This window comes from Sorex araneus, chromosome 11, assembly GCF_027595985.1.
Source record: "Sorex araneus isolate mSorAra2 chromosome 11, mSorAra2.pri, whole genome shotgun sequence".
Lineage (NCBI taxonomy): Eukaryota > Metazoa > Chordata > Mammalia > Eulipotyphla > Soricidae > Sorex > Sorex araneus.
Genome location: NC_073312.1, coordinates 46,677,491 through 46,695,148, shown reverse-complemented (window position 1 = coordinate 46,695,148; position 17,658 = coordinate 46,677,491). Strand labels below are relative to the sequence as shown.

Below are 17,658 nucleotides of genomic sequence, written 5' to 3'. Positions count from 1 at the left end.
TGCTGAGGGCTGGTGAGATAGGCCCAGCTTGGATTCGCAGGTGGGGCAGGCCACCAAGAAGGGCAGGTGGACCCCTAGGCACGGGCTGATGGCCCGCCCCATATCTAAATCCCTCTCGCCACATCTTACCACACACTGCCACTGCACCCTTTGCCGTGGACAAGAGAGCCACAGGCAGAAATCCAACCAAGTTAGAGATCTGCAGAAAAACAAATCAGAGAATTTCAGAAGAAAACTCATCCTGAACATTCTGTGCTGGGTTCTGAGCCAGGCAGGGCCAGAGGAGAAAGGCAGGGACAGGAGAGAACATACGGCGAGTCTGGTTGGTTTTTTTTTTGTTGTTGTTTGTTATTTGGCTTTTTGGGTCACATCCAGCAATGCACGGGGGTCACTCCTGGTTCTGCACTCAGAAATTACCCCTGGCGGTGCTCAGGGAACCACATGGAATGCTGGGAACTGAACCCGGATCGGCCGCGTGCAAGGCAAATACCCTACCCGCTGTGTTATCACTCCAGGCCCCATACAGCAAGTCTGATTGCGGGGAGTTGACCCGGAGAGACGGCCCGGGAAGCGGGAGGCTTGCTGCCCGGAAGGGAAACAGGAACTCAGGCATGGCGGAAGCGGCTGGGCGCAGAATTGCTTCTTTATTGGGGAAGCCTCAGCTCTGCTTTTATGACCTTTCCATGGACTGAAGCAGCCTCCCCATATTAGCTGGCATAATCTCATTTAAATGGTTACGAGTTTAATCACATGGACAAAATCGGGTTTAATCACATCTACCAAATACCTTCACAGCTGTACCTGGATTAGTCTGATTGGATAACTGGCCCAGTAAGTGGAAATCTGCCCTGCCCGCACCCCCGTTTCCCCCAAGTCATCCATGGGGCCAGTGATTTGGTATCCGCCTCACCCGCTCATGCCCACAGACTCCGCCCCCGGCCCTCTCCTTGCTGAGTCGGCCCTGGGCAGTCAGAAGCCTCAGCACTGGGAATCCCAGACCCCTAATGCCAGCCAAGCCCATGCTAGAAGTTAAAATCCTCACAACATAAAACTGATGACTCGCAGCTAATGTACTCTGTATTGGGTGCTCCCTTCCTCTCCATCTGCCCCCCCAAAACCTCTGCATCAGTCACTCTAGGACGAGCTGTGACACCGGGGGCGGGGGGCGGGCAGTGGTCCCTCTGCGGGGGTGCTGTGAGGGGTCTGTGCAGCATGGGTCTCAGGGGGTCCTGAGGGAGGACAGGGCGAGTGAAGCCTTTGCACTTGCGGGTGGGGGCGGGGGGTGGGCTGGAGCCTGCCGCTACTCCTTGATGATGTTGGGGACGTAGTTGGGTTTGACAGCTTCCGCAAGCTCCCGGGCGTACATCTCATATCTGCCCGTCATCTGAAAGCAAAACACAGGTTAGAGGGTCCCTCCAGTGCTCGGCATTGCCTCCTCACCACCTGTCGCCACTGGGGGGCAGCAGGGGACAGAAAAGCAGCGGGAAGGTGGAAGGCGGAAGGAAGGCAGGTCAGTTTAGCGCAGTGGGGGAAGAAGGTGACACATGCCCAGCCCAGGCACTTCCACCTGGAAGCCCTCGGGAGCTCTCCCAGAAAATGCCTCTGCCCCCAGGCAGGGGGGAAAGGGTCTGTCCTAGGAGAGCAGCCTGCAGTCCAGGGCGCCTGCTAGTGAGCTGCCCCAGCCACTAGGCAGGAAAGGAGTTTCTCCCGCACCCTGTTCTCCTGGATGTGCGTGGGGAGACCCACCCCATAGGGTACCTCTTCCTGGAGACAGGTGGAGGCTGGGAGAGGAAGGGGCGGGGCCGCAGAGCCCGTGGGAGCTCACACTTGGCATTTTCTTCCTTCCTCTTCCCCAGACCTGACCAAACCTCACACATACCACCAAGTCCAGCTTAGGGAGACTTCCTTTTTGGGGGAGGGTGGGGTGGGGGCACATCTGGCAGTGCTCAGAGATCATGCCTGGTGGAGCACAAAGGAATGTAGAGCTGGCAATCAAACCCAGGTTGGCTGCGTACACGGCAAGCACCCTACCTGCTATCGCTCCAGTTCCAAGCGTCTATTTACTTTATTCATTTTATTTTTGGTTTTTGGGTCATACCTGGTGCTCAGAGCTTACTCCTGGCTCTGCACTCAGGAATTACTCTGATTGTGCTCGGGGGACCATATGGGGTGCTGGGGATCGAACCCAGGTTGGCAGTGTGCAAGGCCTTACCCAGTCTACGATTGCTCTGACCCCAAACACCTGTTCTTAAAATGTCCTTCATGAGAAAACACTCTGTTGGTTCCAGATTCTACACTGGGTGGCACCTGCATGAATCTGAGCGGCCCAGGAAGAGGAAGAGGACCAGGAGGCCTTGGGGACTTACCTGTGAGCAAAGCCTTGTTTGTCTAAGGATTTTTTTTTTTTTTTTGCTTATCTTGTTTTGGGGTCACAGCTGGCAATGCTGAGGGGTTACTTCTAGCTCTTCAGTCAGGAATCACTCCTCAGGTGCTCCAGGGTCCATATGGGATGCTGGGGACTAAATCTGGGCTGACTGTGTCAAGTGTCTGACCCACTGTGTTATTTCTAGAGTTCTAGGATCTTTGTTTTATTTTTGATTTTGGGCACCAGCTGGTGGTGTTCAGGCCTTACTTCTGACTGTGCACTCAGAGATCACTCCTGGTGGGGTTCAGGGGATCATATGTGGGGCAGGGAATTGAACCTGGTAGGGCCAAAGTAAGGCAAGTGCCCTGCCCACTGTATTATCTCTCGGCCCTTGACAAGGATCTGAAGTGGGGGGCACAGCCCCAGAATCCCTAGTAAATGTAGGGCTGGGCCTGTAACTTTTCTCTGTCCTGGCTCCCAAGTCAGATGGGGTCATTCAGTTAGGAGGACGCATTTGCATCTGATTAGTTCATAACCGGTGCTGAGTTGGCGGAAATATCACCAGGCGCTAAGACAGCAAACTTGTCTTCCCCCACGATGAGCTGCTGTGTCTGGGGCACCCCAGGCCACGGGTGCTGCTGCCCTACTCTGGGTGGGTGGACACTTATGCTCCTCTGAGGGCCCCCACAGCCCGGTCACTGGTGTCTGGTTGAGAAGGCTGCCCGGGGCCCTCGAGTCAAGCCCCTTGTTGTATCAATAAGGCACAGGGGAGGGGAGCTTGTTGGCAGTGGCCAAGTCCCGGGCGGGGGGCGGGGGTGGGGAGAGGGGGCAGAGACAGGACGGGCCTAGAGTGTATTTCTCAGCGTGAGTCATTTCCCTCCCTCACCACGGCTGAGACCAGGGGGCCGGGCCAGACGCGCACATTCATCTTGTGATAAGTGCAAATGCCTGGAAAGGCAAAAAGGATTAGAGAAGCCAATCTACTCTATTCTCTGGACAAATGAAATTGAGATTAATTTGCGAGAAGGCACCTAAATCAGATGAGAGGAGAATTGATTGAGGCTCGCTGCCTGGGCAGCGTTCGCCCGGCGGCTCTGCCCGGAAACGCCAAGCAGGATGGGATCTGAGGGAGGTGGCCCCGGGCCCTGCCCAGCTGGGCCCCCCCACCCCCCCACCCGGGCACCAGGCCGGCAAGCCCAGCTGTGGCACTTCCCAGGCCCGGAGGAGCAGGGCAACAAGTGGGCCGCCGGCACCCACCTTGAAGTTCCAGATGTCGCTCATCTGTCGGCAGAGGTTGAGGTTGAGCTCGGCGACCAGCAGCCCGTCACGGTTACGGGGCAGCCCGGGGGTGCGGCTGCTGTCAGGGCCCGCCACGTAGCTCGAGCCATAAAAGTAGCCAAAGTCCTGGTGAGCTTTGGAGAAGCAGAGACGAGCCCTGAGCTATGTGGACACTGCAAGGACCAGGCATATGGAGGGACACGCAGGACAAATGGCCTAGGTGACCCCCCCCCCGCCCGGCCCCATTGCCTTCGCACCGCCTATAGCCAAAGTACCCAGGACCTGTGTCCCCGGGACTGGAAGACCCATAAACCGCTGCCTGTCACCCTCACTGCCCTCGCTGATTGGGCCACGCCAGGCAGAGCTTAGGGGCCATTCCCATGGGTCACTCTTTACAGTGCTCGGGGATCAAACCCCATGTGAGCCTCATGTGAGGCTGGTGTTCTATCCCTTATATTATCTCTTTGGGGCTTGCCTGGGGACATCTTTAAAGGTCACCTGAGTCCAGGTGATGGTCATTTGTGCCCACATTGGTGGGTCACAGGGCTTCCCAGGAGATCTGCCTCTGAGGTGCTTCTGGCCATGAGCTGGGGGCTTTATTGTCACCAGCTCTCGTGGCCTTCCCGGAAAAGTGGGGCTACCCCACACCCTGCAGGCATGGTAGGAGTGAGCAAGGGGCACCTCCCAGGGCCAGGCTGGAGCCACAGCAGAGGAAGTGGACAGACCCTTGTGGGTACTCTTCTGAGAAACTAAGGTAGGGTACGGGGGTGCCTATAACGCAGTCCGCAGGCCTTCTTCTGGGAAGCCCTCCTCAACAGCGCCCAGGCTAGTTTGGCCACCCCTCTGAGGAGAGGTCAGCCATGTTCCTGGCCAAAGGGGTCCAGGGTCCTCCTGTCGGTCCCTGCCAGAGGAAGAAAACCAGTCATGGATTCCAGGCACCCAGCACCAGGCAGGCTGGTCTCGGGGCCGGGGGTGGTGGGCAGGGACAAAGGAGAGGAGGGCGGTGTGGGGGTGGATGCAGCGCCCCCTCTCAGGGACTCACAAAGCACCCGAGTCTTCTAGGTCTACCTTCATGCCCTTCTCCGGGACGGGCGGAGATCAGCGCAGTTCAGTTCCGTCCCCATGGGGGAGCCCGAGGGCCGGCCACCAGCCCACGACCGCCTGTCCACAGCCTGTCCACGGTCAGGTTCCCAGGGCAGGCAGTAAGGCCGCCAAAGCTAACCCCTGGGAAGAAGGACCCTCGCCCCACCTCCCCCCAGTGCAGCAGGATGCTTCCGGGAACATACCTTTCTTCCCATCCCCCGAGGTGAACTCATTCGGGAAGTGCTCCTGGGAGAGAAAAACCAGTCTTAGCCCATAGGTGGCAGCACCACGCCGCTCTACACCCAAGTGAAGCCCAAAAATAGTTGGACAGGGACCGTCAACAAGTTCTTATTAAAGGTCCCGGTCTGAGCGCCCCCAATAAGCAAATGCAGGCGGCCTTCGGGGGAACTCGGCAAGGAAGAACACAGACATTTGGGGGGTTTATGGTCTGCCGGGTGAATAAAAATCTGGTTCTTGGGGCCGTGGAGAGACAATGCTGTGGCCAGGGTCAAATGGTGTCACACAGGGTCACATGCTGCTTTCAAGACCTTCCCCAAGTGCGGATCACCTGTGAGGGAGATACATGGGCCAATGAAAACCCCCGGGTCTCTCTGTCACCAGACAGGAGATGGATTTATGTGGCAGGCCATCACTTAGAACCGACCGATGAGATGCTCTTGCTAGAGTCTGACATTTTGTTAAGAACGAGGAAGGGACTGGAGCGATAGCATAGTGGGTAGGGCCTTGCATGCGGCAGACCCGGATTTGATTCCCAGCATCCCATATGGTCCCCTGGGAACCGCCAGGAGTAATTCCTCAGTGCAGAGCCAGGAGTAAGCCCTGTGCATTGCCGGCTGTGACCCATAAAGCAAGAAAAAAAAAAAAAGAAGAATGAGGAAGAGGGGCGGGAGTGATATGATAGTCCAGTAGCCCAGTGGGGAGGGCCTTTGCCTTGCACAGGCCGACCTGGGTTTGATTCCCAGGAATCCCATATGGTCCCCCGAGCACTGCCAGGATTAATTTCTTAGTGCAGAGCCAGGAGTAACCCCTGTGCATCTCCGGGTGTGGCCCGAAAAGTCAAAAAATAAAAATAAAAAAGAAGAGGAAGAGGAAGAAGAGAATTACTGCACAATAAAGAGACTGTGTTTGCCCTGCAGGATTGGTAGGGCACAGGGTTCCGGGAGGTGATGGTGTGAGAGCTGTTCCCGAGGGTTTCTGCTGAAAACCAAACCAGTGAGAGAGAGAGAGAGAGAGAGAGAGAGAGAGAGAGAGAGGAGGGGGACCCAGGCATGGAGGCTGCAGGCCGAGCGCGAGTCCCTCCTTCCAGGGCGCTGGGCTGGTGGCAGGCACGGAGAAGGAGCAGGAGCAGTGAGAAGTGTGTGTGAGTTCCCAGCAGTCCAGCTCAGCCCCGTCCCCCGCCCTGGCCTCTGGCTGGTCCAAGGACCCAGCTGGACTCAGGCAGCTGGTTGCATTCGAAGCAGCTAATCCCTTGGTCCCTCCCCAGTGGTCCCAGTGGAAGGGCTGGGACAGACCCCAGGTGCTTACCTCCCCCACGCGATTGATGGCGCAGGTGAAGCAGTGATTTGCAATCGCTGCGTTTCTCGCCTCGATGGGCCACAGGGACTCGCTGTGGGAGAGGAAGGAGGGGAAGCAGGCTGTGGTCAGGCTTGGTGGATGCTGAGCGTGACCACGGCCCTCCAGGGAGACCTGCGGTGCCTGTGGGCGCCGCAAAGCCTCAGCCTCACCCAGGCTCACAAAGAGGCAGTCTTTGTGGGGTGTGGGGGGAGTGCCTGCTTCGGGACCAGCATCTTGCCTGAGACTCAGTTTCCCTCTCTGGACACCGACCATGCGGCTGAAGTTTCAGCGCGGGACAGCACACAGAATTTGGGGACTACAGGCTCTATTTTCACTGCCTCTGTCTGATGGGTGAGTGTCCACCTCTGAAGTTGAGCAAAGCTTCACTTGACACTAGCAGTCGGTAGTTGGGACCCCGTGGGGGCTCTGCGTCATCATCATCAGTCACCTGTCTCCTGTTGGGCAGCTTTGCAAAGCAACCTCCTTATGAGGAGGCTTCACGGGACCAGAGCACAGAGGCCAGAAAAGGTAGGGGAGTAGGTCCAGAGGCAGGAGTTATCCGCCTGGGCTGGCCCCCACCTCTCGCTGTCCCTCCCTCCCTCCCTCCCTCCCTCCCAAGATCCAGAGCTTGTATGTAGCTGGTAAGAATATACTCAGCATCGTCTTCCTCCCATCCTTCCATCCTTCCTTCCTTCCTTCCTTCCTTCCTTCCTTCCTTCCTTCCTTCCTTCCTTCCTTCCTTCCTTCCTTCCTTCCTTCCTTCCTTCCTTCTTCTCTTTCTTTTTCTTTCTTTCGCTCTTTCCTTTCTTTCCTTTTGGTTTCTGGGTCACACCCAGAGATGCTCAGGGGTTACTCCTGGCTCTGCACTCAGGAATCACTCCTTACATTGCTCAGGTAGTCCCCCTTTTCTTAGGGGTCATCCCATTATCCTCCACCGAATCCCAAGTGGTACTCTGCTTGTATTTGTGTTTTTTTTTTCTTTTTGGGTCACACCTGGCAATGCTCAGGGGTTACTCCTGGCTTTGCACTCAGGAATTACTCCTGGTGGTGCTTGGGGGACCATATGGGATGCTGGGAATAGAACCCGGGTCAGCCGCATGCAAGGCAAACGCCCTACCCACTGTGCTATCGCTCCAGCCCCCTTGTGTTTGTTTTTTAGCCACACCTGGTGATGCTCTGAGGCGCCTCCTGGCACTGCACTCAGGGATCACTCCCAGCAGAGGTCAGGGGTCTCCGGGGCACCAGAGATCAGACCCAGGTTGGACATGTGCAAGGCAAGTGCCCTACCCAGGACCTCTCCACCCCCTGGAGTGGGTCTCTGGCCCCGGGGAGGAGGGCTCCCCCTAGGCACAGCCGAGCTAGGGGCTAGAGGCAGGGGCTGAGGTGCCCTGCTGGTGGATTTGGGGGTCACCCATGGGCTTCGTAAGTCTTCCCTCGTCCCCACGAAGGGGATGACATAGGGGGTGGACCCCTTTGCAGGACGAGGAGGCCCTGTCCTTCTCCAGCCTACCAACTAAAATGGGCCGTGGGACTCAGGGGGCCTTGTCCCTAGTTCTGTCTTCTCTGAGGAACAACATCACGGAGGCTCTGGATTGACAGGCATAATGCCCACTTAGAAACGCTAAGTGACTGGGAGCAGAATGTCCCGGAATCTTCCTTCCTGTCAGTGTGCACCTGGTTTAAACCAGGGAGTAGGTGGAGGGGGTGGCTGCTTGTCACAAGTCTAACTCTCAGGAGGATTCACGAGTCTGGAAAAAAAAATCACAGGCTTGATTGAGGGGACTCATTTAGCTGCTCCCCTCACCCTCCTCCCCCCCCCAACCCCAGCTGCTAAGGCAAGCTGACAAAACTTTTAAGAAAGGATTTTGAGAGGAGCACACCCGTTAATGACATTTTCAGGAATTCAATAGACAGTCGCAGGCGAGCGCCATCAAACACTTTTCTTGCAATTCTCTCGGGAGGCTGCGTTGCGTAGGACTCAAGCCCACAGCTGGCAATAAAACTTGGGCTCTCTAAACAAGCCCGGAAAAGGAAGCCAGAGGTTCGTGAGAGCCCAGAGCACTTCGGGAGCCACTGAGAGTCCCCTGGCGACATGGGGACCGCTGCCGCGTTCCCAGTGCAGCATACACAACTCCCCCTCCTAGAAACCATCACAGTGGGAAGACAGGATGCAGACACACAGACGGGGATCCCTGGCCACTCAGACGGCACAAACTGTCGGAGGGCCTGCTTCAGGGAGAAGCACGTGCAACCTACTGTGTGCTTTCAACTGAGAGTGCGAACTGGGTGATGCCACCGAGACACCCCACAAAGTGTATGTGTAGTGGGGGGAAGCCCTGAGATGGGCGGATGCCAGAGAACAAAGGGGATGGAAGGTTCTGGAAGCTGGGATCCAGAGCTTGTATGTAGCTGGTAAGAATATACTCAGCATCGTCTCCCTCCCTCCCTCCCTCCCTCCCTCCCTCCCTCCCTCCCTCCCTCCCTCCCTCCCTCCCTCCCTTCCTTCCTTCCTTCCTTCCTTCCTTCCTTCCTTCCTTCCTTCCTTCCTTCCTTCCTTCCTTCCTTCCTTCCTTCCTTCCTTCCTCGTTTTTGGGTCACACCTGGCAGTGCTCAGGGCTTACTCCTGGTTCTGCACTCAGGGGGTCTCACTTAGGGGGAACCATATAGGATGCTGGGAATTAAGCCCTGGTTGGCCACGTGCAAGGCAATCGCCATACCGGCTGCACTATCGCTCTGACCCTGCTTCGTTTCATTTTGCGGTCAGACAGGGCTGTGCCCAAGGCTTTCTCCTGGATCTGCACTCAGGGATCACTCCTGGCAGGGCTCAGGGGACCATATGTGGTGCTGAGGATTGACTCTGGGTCAGCTGCATTCAAGGTAGCATCTAACTAGCTCCCATTGTACTAGCACCCACTTACAGCACCCACTGTACTAGCTCTCCAGTTCTCTCCCTACTCCCAGCTTTATGCTTTGAGTCACTACCAATTACACAAATAATCATTATTGATGTTTTTTAAGGCTACACCCAGGAACCCACCAGCCTAAGAAACTGTCAGTTCTTAATTTTCTAAATTCCATGACCATCCTTGGCAAAAACAACAACAAAAAAAACCCAAAACAAAAAAAGACCCTGTAAAGTTCTAAAACAGTAAGGCCACATCTGAAGGGCTTACAATGATATGGCTTAATGTCCTCTGTAAAATCTCTTTTTAGTGACTGTACACTCTGTGGAAGGGATGGGTTGAACTGTTCATAACCCTGACATTTCTCATTATTATAAATTTTTCTCTTATAAATAACACTGTCCTTCTCTTATTATAAATAACACTGACAGGAATATCTTCATAGGGACAACCTGTTCTCCCCCTACTCCCCCTTTCTCAAAAAAAGAAAACAAAACTTTTAAATTCCTTTCTCAGGCTCAAGTTCTAGGAATATAACGATCTGGTCAAAGGATGTGAACTTTTTAGGGACTCCTGAAACACACTGGCTTCCCAAAATCTCGGTGATTCTTTTCTAACTGCCAGCCTTTGCCACGCCATTGAGAAGCCCGAGTAGGATGATTGCTAGCTGAGGAAGGAAAATCAATAATTTTTAATAAGCCTAATAGGCTGCTGAGGACATAGGCAGTTGTGTGCATATTACATCAGGGTGCTTCTGTTTGCTTAATTGGGTCTAATAAAAGCCCGAGGAAGTGGGGTCAGGAAGGCGGTTCTTTGAATCTGGGCTGTGGCTTGGCTTGCGCTGACTCAAGAGCCAGAGGGGGATGGAAGCAGCTGCTTCTGGGACCCCCTGAAGGGAGGGGACACTGGCTGAAATGCCTCACACAGGGAGGCCGGCAGGAGGGGGCGGCTCCAGGGAGAGGCCTGGATGAACTCCATCTGCTGGAGGGGGGCGGGGAGGACCGGGTGGACAATGACACACCTAGGTCCCCAAAGGACCTGTTGGAGGGATTTCACTGTCATGTGACCCAGACATGACATCCTGACACTCCCCCCACTCCCCCACCCACTGCCACTCCAGTTCCAGAGCGTCACTCCTGGATGCAGACAAGACCTTCAGGTGCGAGGTTGGGGCGGCTGAGCTGGGCCCCGGCTACTGCTCTTGAGAAAGAGGTACGGGGCTCCAGAGGAAAGGGGGGAAGTCCGGGCTTGCATCACACTGGGCGGGGGGGGGGGGAAGTGGAGGAAAGTTAGGAGGAATTTTACTACAGACAAGAGTGACAGTCTAGCGGCTCACTCCAGCTCAGCCTGCTGGACAGCGGCCACCAAGCCGGACGGACACAGCAAAGAGTAAAAGTTGTAAAAGTCGTAAAAGTCGGAGCCCTGACTCAGGAATGCAGCGTTGAAGGAAGGAAGCTGGTGGGAAGGTTTTGCATACCAATTCTCAGAGCTCTGGCTCCTAGGAGAATGCAAAACTGTAAACCACCCAGAGATTCGGCCATGGGAGACCCCCCACCCCCCAGAAAATGGCAGTGGCCATGCGTGCAGGGCTTCTGGGCCCTCTGCTAGCCACCATTAAGCAAGGCAGGGTGTTGCCCTGGAGTGGGGGGCGGCCGGATACCTCACCACCTTGCTCAGAACACTTTGATGGGCTTCTCTAATGCCTAAAGCCATGGGTGGTGTGATGGGAAAAAACCAGCTAGATTAAGAATGAGTTTCAGGGGCCAGAGAGATAGTACAGTGGGCAGGGCACTTGCCTTACACACGGCCGACCCAGGTTGGATCCTGGGCACTTCATATAGTCCCCTGAGCCCCACCAGGAGTGATCCTTGAGCACTGCTGGGCGCAGCCCCCAAACAAAGTGACAGAAGTGGGACTTTTCTGAATCCTGGCAGGAAGTGGTGGGGGTCGGGGGACATTGTATGGGGAACTCTTTGGGCAGAGTATGGGGAACGTGTTTGCCTAGTGACAAGGCACCTGTCACAGGACCCCGGAGTGTTGGATGTCGGAGGGAGTGGCGTGCTGCCGCTCGACTTGCCCCAGAGCCCTCCCACGTCCCGCCTGCTGAGTGACCTGAGTGCTCCGATGGTGGCCGAAGGGTTGAAAATGATCTCTGCCCCGTTGATGCTGTACAGGAGCCAGTTGAGGGGATGGTGTCGCCCGTAGCAAATGTTCACTGCGATCCTCCCGAAATGGGTCTGGAACACGGGGTGGCCCAGGGTTCCTTCCATGTAGTAGGTGGACTGAAAAACACAGTTGGGTCCTGAAGCCTCAGAGCTGTCTGACTTCCCCTCCCAGAGACTTGACAGGATCATGAAATAACCATCAGGACTCCAAGGCACACTCTTAGATACGACTCAAAGCCGTCAGTACATTTAAGGACCACAGCAAAAAAGCAAAACACGGCTGGAGCTATAGCACAGAAGGTAGGGCGTTTGCCTTGCTGGTCCGGGTTCGATTCCCAGCATCCCATATGGTCCCCTGAGCACTGACAGGAGTAATTCCTGAGTGCAAAGCCAGGAGTAAACCCTGTGCATCACCGGGTGTGACCTAAAAAGCAAAAAAAAAAAAATAATAATAAAAAAAGCAAAACAAACAAGCAAAAGGGGAAACCGGGAAATCACCATGGCCTAAGCATTTACTCACAATTTCTTTTCTAATATGTCAGAGGGAAAAAAAAATCCCCAAGCAACTCCTACGGGTGTTGCAAGGATGAACTTTGGTGCAGTTTGAATCACAGGACAAGGAAAGGCTGAGGTCTGGTTGATGGTAACAAGAGTTGGTCACTGTCCTCACCGTGTCCCAGTATCAGGCACGTCAGAGCTGACAGGACCAGGAGCAGGTCCAGGGCAAGCCCAGCCCATCCCAGGGGAGGTGATGCGGATGTCCACTGCGCATGTGACTGGCCCACCCAGCCTCCTCAGGCCCGCCTGCGACCAGACCTCTCGCTTTTAGCTCAGGCTCTTTTTTTTTTTCTTTTTGGGTCACACCTGGCGATGCACAGGGGTTACTCCTGGCTCATGCATTCAGGAATTACTCCTGGCGGTGCTTGGGGGACCATATGGGATGCTGGGAATTGAACCCGGGTTGGCCGCATGCAAGGCAAACGCCCTATTCGCTGTGCTATCGCTCCAGCCCTAGCTCAGGCTCTTCTCCCTGCTCCTCGGGCATCGTCCGAGGCTCGGGCTGGCACTCCCAGGCAGGCTGGTAAGACACAGTCCTGCCATCTCAGCCTTTGCACCTACTCTCTGCTCCTGTGACTTCTCTTTTGGAGGGCGGGGTGGGGTGGGGAGAGCATACCTGGCTGTTCTTAACGGCTTACTCCTGGCTCTGCACTCAGGACTCACTCACTCACTCCTGGCTGGCTTGGCGGACTATACTGGGTGCCAGAGATTGAACCCGGGTCAGTCGTGTGCAAGGCAAACATCCTACCTGCTGTGCTGTGGCTCCAGCCCCTCCTGAGACATTTTTAAGGATAATCGTGAGGGGAGCTAGAGGGCTGGTCGGGGTCCCACAGAGCTCTGCCCCTGAGCGTTTCGTCTCCTCTCATGAATCTTAGAACCATCAGGGCAGGTGGCAAGCAGGGCGTGCATATGGTGGACAGGGGGACAGACCCCAGGGCACAGAGACAGCCCTGCCCTGACGGTGGGGAGCTAACGATTAATCCCAGGGTAAACAGGTGAGAGCGTTTCTCTCCAGCTGTCACTGAGAGACGTTGGCTGCTGCTTTTTCCCCAGGAGCCTGAGCCGGCTCTGATCTCAAGATCCTTTTCTTGTCTGCTTGGCTGGTGTGAGAATGGCTGGGACTAGAGCAAATGGGCAATGAGGTAAAGGCCAGGGGCCGGCACCTCCAAAACTACTGTATTTATTGTGGATTGAGGTCTTTTTTTTTTTTTTTGATCAAACCTAGCAATGCACAGGGGTTACTCCTGGCTTTGCACTCAGGAATTACTCCTGGCTCTCCTCGGGGGACCATATGGGATGCTGGGAATTGAATCCGGGTCAGCCGTGTGCAAGGCAAACGCCCTACCCGCTGTGCTATCACTCCAGCCCCCTGGGTTGAGATATTTTTAGTCTTAGGTATTAGATGGAGTTCGTGTCCTTCTTCTATGGATCCACTCCATCCAGCCCACCTTCCCACAATCGGTACTAACCAATCAGAAGAGCAACCTCGACAGATCTGGTTGGGGCAATCAGTGTTACAATGCCCAAATCCGTGTGTCTTAGGTAGCACACGGGTGTACTAATGGGCACACTGAGCTCCCCAACAGGAAGATCTGGCTGGTCAGACACCAACCCCTGAGCTATAGGGCAGGACCCCATCCATCCCACGGAGAACTCAGAACCTGACATGGGTGCAAGAATCAGCTCATGTGCATGCACTCTTGATTTTGTTTTCAATTTATATATGACTTACTTCAGAGATGGATTTCAAGAGACTAAATCAGGATATCACACACACACACAACACACCCCAAAAAATCAGAGCCCTGAGCAACAGTAAAACGGGCAGGTTGCTTTCCTTGTACGCAGCCAGCTTATGCTCGATCCCTGGCATTCCATATGGTTATCTGGCACTGCCAGGAGTAACCCTAGAGCACTGACTGGCATGGCCCCAACATCCACTCCCACTCCCACAAAATACCATAAAAAAAAACAAAAAAGACAACTCTTCCACTCACCCCCAACCCAAAATCAAAACCAAGTCTCCTTCATGCTAAGATGTCCGGGCGTCACTTGGGAGAACCAGCTGAGTGCTCCCTGCTCTGTGACACAGGACAAGGTCTGGAGTCCTTGGGCACTGGGTCCAGTGTCACACCAGTTGGTGTGTGGTCATGGTGCTTCGTCTGCAGAGAGGCTGGAGGGACCGAGGTGGGCAAGCAGGGTTGCTCACCCGAGGGGGCAGCTCACCTCGTTGAAATCACCCACGCGGGGGATGTGGTTTTTCCTGGTCTTCCCCAGCACTGCTCCCGAGTTGGAGACCACCACGGCTGTATTCCACAGAACATCCCCATGCTCGCTGTCTCGTTCCAGAATGGGGGACACCACCACCATGTTATGCTTCTTGGCCAGCTGGAAAAGATGAGGAAAGCAGTGTCCTACCTTTAAATACATGACCATCGTCCTTAATTTTTTAAATTAAAAATATTAATTTTTGGGGGGGGTGTTTGGGGCCACACCCAGATCAGAGGTTACTCCTGGCTCTGCACTCGGGGATCACCCTTGGCAGACTCAGGGGACCATATGGGGTTCCGAGATCGAACCCAGGTTGGCTGTGTCCAAGGCAATCACCCTGCCTCTCCGGTTCCCCCAAATTTATTTTTCATTTTTTGGTGTTGGGGATCGAATCCAGGATATTAAACATACATGGTTAGTACCCTATCACTGAGGTACATTTAAGGCTCTGCAATATTCTGGATTTGGGGGCCATGCCCGAAATGTTCAGGGGCTATATTCCTGGTTCTGCATTCTGAGGGCAAACCCTGGTGGTAGTCAGGACTATCCGTGGTGCCAGGGACTGAGCTGGAATCAGTGTATGAAGAGCAAGCAAGCAAGCACACCTTACCCCCTGTACTCTCTCTCTCTGCGGCTCCTGTCATAGTTTTTTTATTGACGAATTCAACAATCTCAATAAACACCTCAGCTTGTATTTTGGGAAGGCTAAATGCCAGTGCTGTGCTGATGCCCAAACTTAGCTGAGTATGAATAATCATCATGCTTGTAGATGGTTGTTGCAGATGTAAAACCATGTAGCTGCTGTGCATGGCAGTGTGGTGACTTATAAAAGACTGAAATAGAACTTGGTAGGACTGACTAGTCCCTCTTCAGGGTCTGTGTGCTGGAACTGAAAAAAGAGGCTCGAGAAGAGACATCTGCACACCCACATTCATAGCAGTGCTATTTGCCCCAGAAGACAATGCAACCCCAAAAACCATGACTGGAAGCATGGAGAAAGGGAATTATGCCTATCCATCCAACGGAATATTATTCAGCCTTAGGAAGAAGGAAATCCAATGGGCTGGATGTGGCCCTGGATAGGGAGGATGCTCACAGGACATTAGGTTGACAAGCCAGTCACAAAAGGACAAACACCGTGATTTGACTCAGGAGAGGGTATCTCAAATAGTCAGATTCACAGAAACAGAAAGTGGAACTTGGGTTTCCAGTAGCCGGGGCCAGAGCAGCGTTGGCAAATGCGTGGGGAGTTTCAGGTTGACTCAACGAAAAGGCTCTGTGAATGCACTTAGCGCTGTATCCTTTCAGAGTTTCCTTACATGCTCCTCTTACCCACCCGACACTGACACCACCACCACCACCATCATCCTTCTCACCTGTGCCCCCTCCACACCCCCATTCTAAGCTCTTCAAGGCCAAATTCCTTGTGTCTCACAAGGACCTGATGGTGAAAAGGATGGACAATGGCCGGTGAGTTGTCCTTGACTCTGACTGGCCCATCAGTACTACTGACCCTCATGACAAGATAAGGAAAAGCCCCACTGAGGTGACTGGCAGCTCTGTCAACACTGTGAGGGGGGTGGGGCTCCCAGGGCTCCTCCTGATGCAGACAGGGGCTCCCTGCCACCAGTGTTTATTGTTTTAATTTTTATTTATGATTTTCAGGAGTTATTCCTGGCTCTGCACTCAATACTTGGGGTTGATATGGGATGCTGGGGATCAAACCCGGGTTGGCTGTGTGCAAGGCAAGCACCCTACCTGGCGTACCATCTGGCCCCTGCCACGAGTTTTATTCTTACCCTATGATTTCTCTCCTGGCCCTTTCTTGGGTATGTCATTGCAATCACCTCCTGACCAGCTCCCTTCCTCTCAGTTTTCCACTGCAAAGAATAAATAACCCAGTGGATGGGGAATTTACTCCCCTATAGCCTGAGAGCACAAATGCTTAGAATTATGGTTCAGGATAGGCACAATCACCATGATTACAGTTTTGCCCAGGAAAACCCTCATTAGAGTCCAGAATGACAGTCCAGTGAGTAGGGTGCTTGTTTTACACACAGCCAACCCAAATTTAATTCTTAGCACCCAATTTGGTCTCCTGAGTCCCACCAGGAGTGATCCCTGAGCACAGAGCCAAGAGTAAGCTCTGAGCATTGCCAGTTGTGGCCCCAAAGCAAAAACAAAACAAAGACAAAAACAAAATAAGAAAACCCCTAAATAACTGTTGAGTCTAAAATGGAACATGGCAGGGGGGCAGGGGAGAGAGAGGGTACTTGCCTTGCATGCAGTCAACTCCCGGCACCCCATATGACCCCCTAGTCCTGCCAGGAGTGATTCCTGAGAGCAGAGCCAGAGTAAGCCCTGAGCACCACAGGTTGCGACACAACCTCCCCCCAACAACAACAAAAAATAGACATTAAAAACAGAATACACATGTTGAGTGAAATGAGTCAGAAAAAAAGAGACAGACATAGAAAGATTGCACTCATATGTGGAATATAAAATAGCTGAGAAGTACAAGTTTGCAATGATGCAATTTCTGGCAGATATTTCTCTGGGGTTGGGGGCTGGGAATGTGTGGGGGCAGGGTGGAGCTATACTGTTATTCTTGGTGGTGGAATATGTGCACTGGTGAAGGGATGGGTGTTCGAGCATTGTATATAACTGAGACTTAGAAACCTTTGTAACTTTAAAAAAAATAAATAAAAGAAAGGAAAAAAATAAAAATAAAAACAAAATACAATAAGTAAATGAAATGTGGAGAAAGGAAAGGAATTTCTTTTGTGAGAGATGTAAAGAATGCTACTGTTTGTAATCCTGTTGAATATTATGGGCTTTATTTATTTATTCATTCATGTTAGAAAAGTTTTTTTTTTTTTTTTGCTTTTTGGGTCACACCCAGCGATGCTCAGGGGTTACTCCTGGCTTTGCACTCAGGAATTACTCCTGGCAGTGCTTGGGGGACCATATGGGATGCCAGGGATTGAACCCGGGTCGGCCGCGTGCAAGGCAAACATCCTCCCCGCTGTGCTATTGCTCTGGCCCCAGTGTTAGAAAAATTTTTAAAAACTTTATTAGAAGTCAAAGAGAGGAAAATATCCCAGAACTAAGTATAGGTCTTGTTTTTAAAAATTGTTTTTTTTTAAAAATCTTGGGCACCCATGATTTACAATGCTGTGAATTGTAGGGTTTCTCGCGTACAATATTCCAGCACCACACCCTCCCCCAGAGGGTCTGCTTCCCTCCACCACTGTCCCAGAGGCCCCCCACCTCCCCACCCCCACGTGGGTCTTACTGATGTCTTACTAAGCTGGAGCTCACATGGCCTGATGCTCATTCCACAGACAAACCTCACTTTCAAGTGTGCCATTCAGTGGTTTTTCAGTGCTTCACTGAGTTGTGCAACCATCACCACAATCTAATTTTAGAGCATTTTCAACACCCCGAATGGAACCCCTTA

General features: G+C 53.5%; 1 protein-coding gene across 1 annotated transcript in view; it reads right to left on the bottom strand.

Moving 5' to 3' along the window:
- Positions 1 to 397: 397 nt before the first annotated feature.
- The window catches only part of UPB1 (beta-ureidopropionase 1), a 36,994-nt gene continuing 19,733 nt past the window's right edge, over positions 398 to 17,658 (bottom strand). Inside the window, exons 5-10 of the mRNA XM_004607435.2 lie at positions 14,154 to 14,315; positions 11,317 to 11,486; positions 6,272 to 6,353; positions 4,930 to 4,972; positions 3,623 to 3,777; positions 398 to 1,384 (exon numbers count right to left, since the gene is read on the bottom strand). Of these exons, the coding sequence (XP_004607492.1) occupies positions 1,301 to 1,384; positions 3,623 to 3,777; positions 4,930 to 4,972; positions 6,272 to 6,353; positions 11,317 to 11,486; positions 14,154 to 14,315 (696 nt within the window). The 3' untranslated portion in view covers positions 398 to 1,300. The remainder of the gene's footprint in view (positions 1,385 to 3,622; positions 3,778 to 4,929; positions 4,973 to 6,271; positions 6,354 to 11,316; positions 11,487 to 14,153; positions 14,316 to 17,658) is intronic.